Consider the following 10,404-nt stretch of genomic DNA (forward strand, 5'->3'; position numbering starts at 1 on the left):
TTTTAATTTTGTAACACATCATGTGTGTTCAAAAACATTAATGTGTTTATTTGATTACCAAAATTTTAGGAAACTTTTTAATATTTTCAAATATTCTTAGATGTTTTTATTTTATTTCCCCAGTGCTAAAGATTGGTAAGAAGCTCTATGAGGGTAAAACAAAAGAAGTCTATGAATTGTTGGATAGTCCTGGCAAAGTCCTCTTGCAGTCTAAAGACCAATCACCGCAGGCAATGCTGCTAGAAAAAATCACCTGGAAGGAAAAGCTGCAATCTCGAACAAGATAACCAGCTGTATTTTCAAGTTGTTACAGGAAGCAGGTAAATGCCTTTTTCCCCTTTAATGTGTTTCTTCATTTATTCCCTTCTTCTCTCTTTCCTTTCTCCCTCTCCTCCCACTTTGTGGATAATTATGTTTATCTCTCTAGTGACCCAGGATCTAATTGAGGAAGCCCTCTAGTATTCTTTCCTTTGAGACATAGGCATTCAGCCAGTTCTGAATCTACCTAAGATTGCTCTCAGCTAAAGTACATGTTTGCTTCTCTATGAGGATAGCAAGAAAGACTGTAAAAGACTAAATAAACACATTTGTATTTATAATAAGATCATGGTTTACCACTACCTACCTAGAGATCTTGTCACACAAAGGAAAGTGAGATTATTTCAAGGGTTAGATAATAAACTATTCCCAAATCAAATAGCTTATCTAGATTTAAATGTATGATAGAAACTAGTATTGCAAATTAAGGTCTGTTTTCATTATTCTGAAGGTGGAAACCAAATCTGAAACTCTCTCCTCCTCTGGCCCTCTCTCCACAGAGAGCTCCTCCCTGATCCTCTATCCTGTGAGGAGGGGGATCTCTGGGGATTCCTGCTCATTTCCTATTCCCCTGCTTTCCTAGATTTTGTGATCTTCAAAGCTTATCATTATTCAGATGAAATCAACTCTAAAATCTAATATCATCTCCCTCTCTGCTGTAGGATTTCTCTTCCCCCATTCCTGGGCAGTCTCTACCCTACATCCTCCCTTTTGAGCTTCTATGTGTTGTCTTCCCCCCATTACATTGTGAACATCTTGAGGCTAGAAACTGAATTAGATTTTCTCTGTATCCCCAGCCTTTAGTAGAGCGCCAGGCACATGAGAGGTACTGAACGTTTACTGACTGCCCCCAGATTTCTCTTACAGCAAATCCTGACAGCATCGTGCTTTCTATACTTATACTGGGTTTTGGATTGCAATCTTCAGTCCACATATCTGAAAAGATCTGCATTTCTGTTCTGTGACATTTCTCAGCCTAGAATTGGTACACTTTGTGCCATTTTCATTTCACCTCTGTCTTTTTATAATATTCTATATTCCAGATTGAGACATTTTAGTATCTCATCCTATTTTATTATGTTTATATTGTGCAATTACATGACATTGTTATTTTTTTTAACAACTGCTGTTGTACATCACATCCACATCTGTCCGCAATACTAGGCAGATATAGGCTGACTAATTAGCAGTGTGTATAAAATTCTTGGTTACCTTTGACATAGTTCCTTAATTGAATTTTGGATTGAACTAAATGAGACCTAATATTTTTAATTCCACTAACTTGAATTTAGCATTATTCGAACTCGCATTAATCATTATCCTCCTGCATTTCATAAAGGTTTTCCTAGAACTCTTAGTATTTTTCATACTTGATTATCTTAATTGCATTATAATATTCTATTACACTAATGTACTGGGATGTTTTTAATCATTCTACTATTGTTAGATGCTTGAGGGATTCATAAAAATTACAAATAATGATTTTATGGAAGTCTTTGAGGGTATAGCTTTCTTGTGATCACATTTTGAGGGAACATCTCATAGTATCTTAGTTTCCTGAAGTTTTAACACATTTAAGTGACTCACCCAGAACCACACAGCCATTATTTGTCAGAGGCTAGACACGATGAGCTTGTCTTCCTGAGTCTAAAACAAGTCCTATTTCCACTACAGTTTGGTCACCCACTGTTTTTCTCATTCATTTCACATATTGTTGGTAGAATCTTGATTCCAGAAGTCTAAGGATATAATTCTTTCTTCTTAGTAGAGAAGATGTAAACTACAATTGTAGCTATAGGCTGTCAGGCATGATAGATCTATCTTTTAGGCTTTACCATTTTGGTGGTTGTTAGGGAAGGGCGAACTGTAACATTTATTGGAAAGAGATTATGATAAAGAAGTCGTTGAAATATTTATAAAACATTGGTGTAGCTTAGTTGTGGAGCTTTATTCCACAATTGTGCTTTTGGTTTGAACTATTCTTTGGAATAATGATTACTAGAATTCTAAAACTATTTACTTCTTTGTTCCTAGGTATCAAAACTGCTTTCACAAAAAAATGTGGTGAGACAGCTTTCATTGCACCTCAGTGTGAAATGATTCCAATTGAATGGGTTTGTAGAAGAATTGCAACTGGTTCTTTCCTCAAAAGAAATCCTGGTGTCAAAGAAGGATACAAGTTCTACCCTCCTAAAGTGGAATTGTTTTTCAAGGTAATTATTATTTTATTTGCCAAGTTGAAAAATATTATTTCAATAAACTTAAACTAAATTGCAACTTTAGTCTTGCTTTAAGGGGAATTTTAAGTCAATTTGTTTTGGAGGTAGTCACAGTACATTGTACTATGAATATTGGGAATGAGTTGATTTTTTTTTTTAATACAGATTTTAAGCAAACTTGATTTGAATGATCTTAATTAAGTAAATATTTCATTTAAAATAGTTAATGTCTATCATTAGTTGGACTATTTGGCTACAGCCAAAAGAAAGAAAGAAAATCGCTTTTCTATTACCTGTTTTAAACAAATAATATTGATATTCTAGGAATCATGTATTCTATTAAAATTTTCCTTTCCCTTTTATTTTAGCCCTTATATTGTTAGACTTTGTCATTTGGACCAAACCAGCCTCTAACCTGTGGATAACCGGAGCCAAACAGAGCAGGCCAGAGACAGGAAAGTCAGAAATCAAACAGAAGTTTAATTTCAAAGTGAGGGAAACAGCTTGTAAGTGAAGTGCACCTTCCTAAGTTCCTCCTATCTCAAGGATAAGGTTTTTAAGCCACAATGACTGTACGGCCACATAATCTCAGATCTTTAGTAAACAGTCTCCAAGGCTTAAACTCCCTGAGCCTTGCAATTGTTCAACAAGAACCAGGCTTAGTGCAGTTGAAAGCAGAGACGAAGTACCTGGTTTCTGCTGGTTACAAGGAGTGCCGAGTTTGTTAGGATGTCAGGGGATCTGATTGATCACTTAGCTGAAGTTCTCTCTCCCACTACAATGGCTTGGTATTCCCTTGTAATTTATTGTTGGGTTTTGAAAGGAGCTCTAATACCTCTTTAATTAGAATATCATATTTAAAGAGCTTTGCTTAAAAAGGCCAACATCTCCCATTGAGTTCAATGCCATCTCCAGGCATCCTGATCTCTATGTGGCCCCTGGACCCCGATGGCTCCCAGAGGGGAAAGTGAGGGCTTGCCCCGCCCTCCCCCACTGACATCTGGGTCCCTTGTGTTCGCATGTCATGATGATACTCAATGAGAACAAAGGACAAGCAACAATTTCTATAATGTTTAAAATATAACCGTGCGATGTCCATTTTCTGAGGTATTAGAAACAAGGCAATTTTGTACTTGTTAATGCAGTGTGCTGATGGTTGCTGATGGTACTTCTCTTGTTTCATTTCCTATGTGGAATGAAACACTAGGGGCCTTCATACTTCTTAATATTCTGAATTTGACGTCTCTTTAAAGTTGTCTAGATTTTGTGAATTTCTTAATATCAAAAAAGGGTCAGATAAATGGCATCTTTTGAAAATTTGGCTCATTCGCCTGAATGCATTGGCCCACACTGGAGGTGTGTTACAGGTAAAAGTAACAGCTGAATGCCATTTAACAGGTCCTTTACTAATCCCGTCCTGTACAAGGTACTCTCAGAGGCTCTTGGAGCAGTTAAGCAGTCTCTGCCTAAGAGCATAGTTGTCGGTCACAGACTAGAAAACAACTTGTAAAACAGGAAAGTAAAGACTCAATTTATTTTTAAGTTGGGGAACCCTGGAAGCCAAGCATCAGGAAAGACTTTATTTGGGGCTGGAGGCAACCAGCAGAGGCCTAGAGAAGTAGACAGGAGGTCTGTGCAGACAGAGGAGACATGCTGAGGTTAGGCTACCCTGAGGAAAAATGGGAAAGAATAACCCAAGCCAGCGGCCTTCTTAACGCCATGCTGAGGATCTTGGGCCATAGGGAATTTGTAGTAAGGGGCCAGGGAAGCTTCTTGGTAGAGAAGTAGCTGAGCCTCCTTCCTGCTGGGGGCAGCTCTCTGGGGGATGGCCGGGGAGTCAGTCCTTGAGCTAGATTGACCACCTCCCAAGCCCCGGCAATCTCCTTGGCTGTGTCACACCCTCCTAATTTGGACCTTAGGGCTTCCCTGATTTCTAGTCCTAGCTAAAAGCCCACCTTGTCCACAGGACACTTTCCCCAATTCCCCATAATTCCAGGGCCTTCCCTCAGGTGATAATTGCCAATTTATCCTGTTCCTAGGGCACAGCTATTTGCCTTTTGCCTCTATCCTTAGGCTGTGAGCATGGATTGGATTTTTAAAAAAATTTTTTTATTCCTACACTTGGCACAGTGCCTGGCACGTAATGGTAATTGCTTAATAAATGTTGACTGGCTGATTGAATGAAAAAGTGATGCTCACAGTAGGAATATAGGAGGACAACTAGAAGGGACAATTGGATAGAGGACCTGAGTTCAAATCTGGTCTCAGACACCTAACACTAGCTGTGTGATCCCATTGCCTCACCAAAAAAGTTTGTTGTTTTGCATAACTTCACGTGTGACTTCTTAATTATGGGTGGGGATAAGAGAGAACTAGAACTCAAAAATTTTAAAAACAAATGAAAAAAATTGATTTAAAAATATCAAATAAATCAAGGGGTATTGGGGGTGGGGATATAATGTAATAAAGTTACTGCCTAAGCCAAATATTAGTAAATTATTTCATATGGGTACTAATTTGCTATTTATTCTTTAAGCCTAACTGGTTTGCTTTTCATTTCCTACGGAAAGCAGCATTAAAAAGTAAAAACAAAGAAGTAGAAAAATGTAAATTTGCTCTTTATAAAAAGCTACACTTGCAAAGGGAAAAATAAATTGTTTCTATATTATGAAGTTAAGAATTTAGTCAAAGAGAACCTTAAAGAATATATCAGCTTTTATTAAGATTTCAGAAAAATTCTGATTTAAATCCTTCATAGACTTGTTTTTTATTCCCAGGATGATGCCAACAATGATCCTCAATGGTCTGAAGAACAGGTTATTGCTGCAAAATGGTGTTTTGCTGGACTGAACATAGGTCAGACTGAAGTGGATATCATGAGTCATTCCACACAGGCTATTTTTGAAATACTGGAAAAATCCTGGTTACCTCAGAACTGTACACTGGTTGACATGAAGGTACAAACAAATGGAGAACTTTAAATAAAAATTTACAAGTAATAAGTGTCTTTAGAGTTCTAGATGGTTTCTCTTATTTCTATAGATTGAATTTGGTGTTGATGTGACTACAAAAGAAATTGTTCTTGCGGATGTTATCGATAATGATTCCTGGAGACTTTGGCCATCTGGTGATAGAACCCAGCAGAAAGACAAGCAGGTAATGGTTTGGATTGTCTCTTTTTTTTATATCACATTAGTAGGTAAATAATAGAAATGGAAAAACAAGACCAAAAGTGTAATTTGGTTAAAATTTCTAGTTAGATTATGGTTTTAGGTTTCATCTGGTACATAAGTGATGCTTATTACATTCCCCTTGCCTGTTCTCTCTTCTCATAAGCCTAGTTACTGTTATTCCTTGACAGAACTTTGGGTGGAAATTTTAAAACGCAAATAAAAACAGCTCATTTCTGGCCAAGTAGTGCCTTATGGAAAGTTTGGGAAACTTCATGGAGAAAATGATTCTAAACTTTCTGACTCTGTATTTTTAGTCATACCGGGACCTTAAAGAAGTGACTCCTGAAGGCCTCCAGATGGTGAAGAGAAACTTTGAATGGGTTGCAGAAAGAGTGGAGGTAATTATTTTATACAATAGGCCATAAGTTATGCTTTTCTGTTTTCTTTTTGAATTTTTTTTAAAGAAACTTATACATTCTCTTGTTGAGAATTTTGAGAAGCTTTGGGGGGAGAACGTCCAAAAGTTTGATCCACTTTTTATATAAGCAATCTGTGATTCTCCCCATAAGAGTATCATGCATATGTAGATATATTTTCCAGTATCTTGATATGTTTCCATGCCTTGGGATATATCAAATATAGCTTGATTTTTGGCTCAAGATCTCAAAAGTATCTCAGTTCGTTATTATAGTCAGTTTTCATTATACAGTGGTAACAGTGTAGAAACTATAGATTAATTCGAATTTCTCATGATCCTGAAATGTATCCTGCTTTTTTGCATAAATTTATTTTAGATAACTTTTTTGGCATTTGCTTCTTAACCTTAAAAATGGACTGCCAAAAAGATGAAAATTTTAATAATTATTTCATTCTTATTATATCTTAATCATGTTCTCACATTTGTTTTTTGTTTTTTTTTCTTTAGTTGCTTCATAAAGTGCAAAGTCCATGCAGAGTTGTGGTATTGATGGGTTCAACTTCTGACTTGGGTCATTGTGAAAAAATTAAGAAAGCTTGTGGTAACTATGGCATTCCCTGTGAACTTCGAGTAACATCTGCCCATAAAGGCCCAGATGAAACTCTGAGGATTAAAGCAGAGTATGAAGGTAAACTTCAAATAATTTATTAGACAAAACAACAGAAATTAGGATAGTTTGTGTATCGTTCATCAGTTTGACACAAAATTGTGTTTTCTACCAATAATAAAGAGTTTTACTGTTTTCTTCCAATGGGGACAAAACTTAAGAGGGAATTTAATGGCTTTATAGGATTAAATTTAAGGTGTTCTTTATTTATGGAAGGTAAATTAAAGGACCAGAGTGAGGGTGGGATGTAGAAAAGAAAGCATATATAAAGGGGAGAAATAAAAGTGATTTATGGATTAAGTATAGAAGATGACCATATTCTTTATCCTGTCTTATGATCTTAATCTAAACATCCACACTAGTCTTTGGGTTTTAAACTTTTTTCTCACCCCCTTGTAAAAATACAAGACTTGACAATCGATTCCAGTCTTTTTCATTGAAAACTCCCAGTCTGCTTTATTTTGTCATCCATTTTAGCAAGAGAAAACAAGCCCCACCTTGGTTTTTGACAACAAACAAAACAGTTTATCTTTTCTTAAATCCACCCTCACTGATCAGCCTTTAGGGAAAAAAAAGTTTGGTGTTTTTTTTCTTTTCTTTTCAAATAAGATGTAAAGTAAAGAGAGATGAGATACATAGTTTATGAAGGGAGTCCTTAAACACTCCTTTGGGGTTAATGTTTCCATTATTTTAATTTCTCCTGCAAGGTCAAACCTATCTGAGATCAGGAGCAGTGATTTCTTCTAGAAAATGTTGAGGAGATATATTCCTTCTGGGCACTTATAAGAAACAAAGAAAGTTAAGAGTTTTATTAGAGAGTGGTTAGCTACAGAAAAACTTAAGAAGTTATATCTGTAAATAATATCAAGGGTTTCTGATTATTTTGCCACTAAGACAGTTATTGAAGTTGCTTTCAAGAAAGAACCTGACATTAGCATTTTACATACTTAGTCTTTTTCTCTGTATACATTTGGGTTGAAGTGTAGCATTTCCTTGAACTATGGAAACACAGATTATGATCCCCAGTAAGACTCATAATCGACAAACTCCATGCTTCTGAGAGAAACAGTTATTAATAACCAATAATTTTGAGAGATCCATTTTTTAAATAGTTTGGTTTATTGAAGGACATTACTGATAATGATCTTGAAGTAACTCTCAGAAGTCAGAACCCACCCAGCCTCTTATTTGGGTGAGATAAATTCTTTAAGTAGATTGCCCAAGACTAGGTAATTTAGAAGTAAATGACATGATCAAAGTTTGAAATATGTCCAGCTCCTCCTTGTAATAATATGCATTCTCATTGTTAACCAGAGAGTTAATTTTCACTGGCTGGGGGAAAAAAAAGTCCCTGAAATCTTAGGCCCAACAACCATGAGTCTCTTTGGCATTCAGGAGTACCACTGCACTCTTCTATTAAAATGCTAATATTATTAATAATTACTCAGAAGTCTCTTGAACTTTTTTAGATGCCCCATTTCCCATAATATTAAAAATAGCCCAGATTTTTTTTTTAATGTAATATAGTGAAAGCTCAGCATTGAGGTTTTGTTACTTTGCAGTGGGTTGGGCTTTTTGAAGTTTTTCAGTCTGTAATACGCTCTTATTTAATCCAGGAGATGGTATTCCTACTGTGTTTGTGGCAGTAGCTGGCAGAAGCAATGGTTTGGGGCCAGTAATGTCTGGTAATACAGCATATCCAGTAGTCAACTGTCCTCCCCTTACACCTGATTGGGGAGCCCAGGATGTTTGGTCCTCACTTAGAATGCCTAGTGGTAAGTACACTATTTTTCATAATATATGTCACTTTTAGTTTTAAAAGCATATTGTTATGACGTTAACCATGCCCTGTCATCATGTCACTCATTCATTTATTGGTGACATCAAAAATTATTTAAAATCAACTCGGAATCTGTGAAAATTAGTTATGTGGTGTGACCATAATATAGTTGATTTGGCAAGCAGGCTATGTAATGATGTCATTTACTTTTGAGTTCCCCAGCCCAGGAAAGGCTCACAATCTGTTGTGTTTATTTCTGGAATGCGTAAGAGGTCCACAGAATCTCAGAGTTAGAAGGAGCATTGGGTCATTTAACTCGGTCTATTCCTAAATGGCCATCCTTTCTGACAGCTGAAGCAAATGATCTATACAGATTCTCTTCCAACTTTGGTTGTGGTTGGGTTTTCCTAGTTAATAAAGATACTTGGCCGATCTTAAAAGAGCACAGCAGGCCAAAGCTAAGACTCTTTGTACCTGCCCTATTAGATTTAAGCAGATACTTCTATCTCTGCTGCCATTGAGAAAGATGGAAATGTAGGTTAGATTTCTACAAAGTGAAAAAAAGCTTTCTTAAAGATCCATATATGCTCAATTCCCTGACATTTCTTTCCCTACAGGTCTTGGCTGTTCGACTATACTTTCACCTGAAGGAGCAGCTCAGTTTGCAGCCCAGATATTTGGATTAAATAACCATTTGGTATGGGCTAAACTTCGAGGAGGCATGTTAAACACGTGGGTTTCCTTGAAGCAGGCGGATAAGAAAATCAGAGAATGCAGTTTATAATTTGCAATCCCTTTTTGAAAGTAGAAAAAGAAAAAAAGAATCTTTATATAACTTATAATAACTTAGCTTCAAAAAGCGTTATTAATCAGGCAAGATAAAAGATGATTCTAAACTAATCATAGAAAAATGCTAATAAAATGTTTACTAGTTTGATGTTAATGATCTTGTAGAATGTGTGTGTTCATCTTTAGAATGTATATTTCTTTCCAAGTAGAAAAATTTTGTAATTCTGTCTGGAAATGTTTTTATGGTTTGTTATCTAGTAATCATTAGCCATGTTGTATGCTATTCCTATCTTAAGGTATGAGATAAAGTGTTACTTCCTATCACAGAGCTAGCTCTCTAAATTACTACTAGGCTTTGCCAATAATTCTAAATTTATAAGATTAAAACAAACATGTATCTTGAAAATGATAATGAAAACTGTTTTTAGCTCCTGTATTACATAATAGGCAATTAAAAGCTATTTTGTCCATAATTCCCATTATTTCCTATTTTACAATAAATCTGATATTTCATAGAAAATCTGATAAGGTTGTACCCAAGACATCTTCATATTTCTTAAAGGGGTATAGAAAGAAAATAGAGCCATAAAGGAAAAATACTCTAGAAGGTAACAGCAATGCCTTTGTGTCCAAAAGCTGAGAAACTTGGAAAATCTGCTTTTGAATTGGGTGTCAAATTAATTCTCTTTGAGTTTTCCCTTATTGGCCCAAATGGGGAAATTGGAGAGAAGTGCCATTGTATGACTTGGTATTTTCTGTTCCTGTAGCTTTCTGTTTTTTTAAGTGTACCCAGTTTCTCAAAACAATAACTAAGCGTTTATTAAGCACCTTCTCTGTGCTGGACATGGCTAGGTGCACAGAGACCCAACAAACCATTCCTTGTTCTCGAAGGCGTTTTCGTTCTGTGAGAGAAGACGTGTACTGGGATGAGTTGGTGCAGAGGAACATCTATTCACGTTCCAATAGCACCACATTGGGCAAGTGTACTTGGTGAGGTTTGACTAAAACAGCATTAAATTTCACAATTGGGGCAGCTGGAG

At 36.1% G+C, this 10,404-nt stretch overlaps 1 protein-coding gene across 1 annotated transcript in view; it reads left to right on the plus strand.

Annotated features, from left to right (window-relative positions):
- The window catches only part of PAICS (phosphoribosylaminoimidazole carboxylase and phosphoribosylaminoimidazolesuccinocarboxamide synthase), a 47,863-nt gene extending 37,971 nt beyond the window's left edge, over positions 1-9,892 (plus strand). Inside the window, 9 exon segments of the mRNA XM_051967045.1 lie at positions 124-219; positions 222-320; positions 2,353-2,531; positions 5,315-5,494; positions 5,580-5,693; positions 6,025-6,108; positions 6,636-6,816; positions 8,412-8,570; positions 9,193-9,892. Of these exon segments, the coding sequence (XP_051823005.1) occupies positions 124-219; positions 222-320; positions 2,353-2,531; positions 5,315-5,494; positions 5,580-5,693; positions 6,025-6,108; positions 6,636-6,816; positions 8,412-8,570; positions 9,193-9,359 (1,259 nt within the window). The 3' untranslated portion in view covers positions 9,360-9,892.
- The last annotated feature ends 512 nt before the right edge of the window (positions 9,893-10,404 follow it).

This window comes from Antechinus flavipes, chromosome 6, assembly GCF_016432865.1.
Source record: "Antechinus flavipes isolate AdamAnt ecotype Samford, QLD, Australia chromosome 6, AdamAnt_v2, whole genome shotgun sequence".
Taxonomy (NCBI): domain Eukaryota; kingdom Metazoa; phylum Chordata; class Mammalia; order Dasyuromorphia; family Dasyuridae; genus Antechinus; species Antechinus flavipes.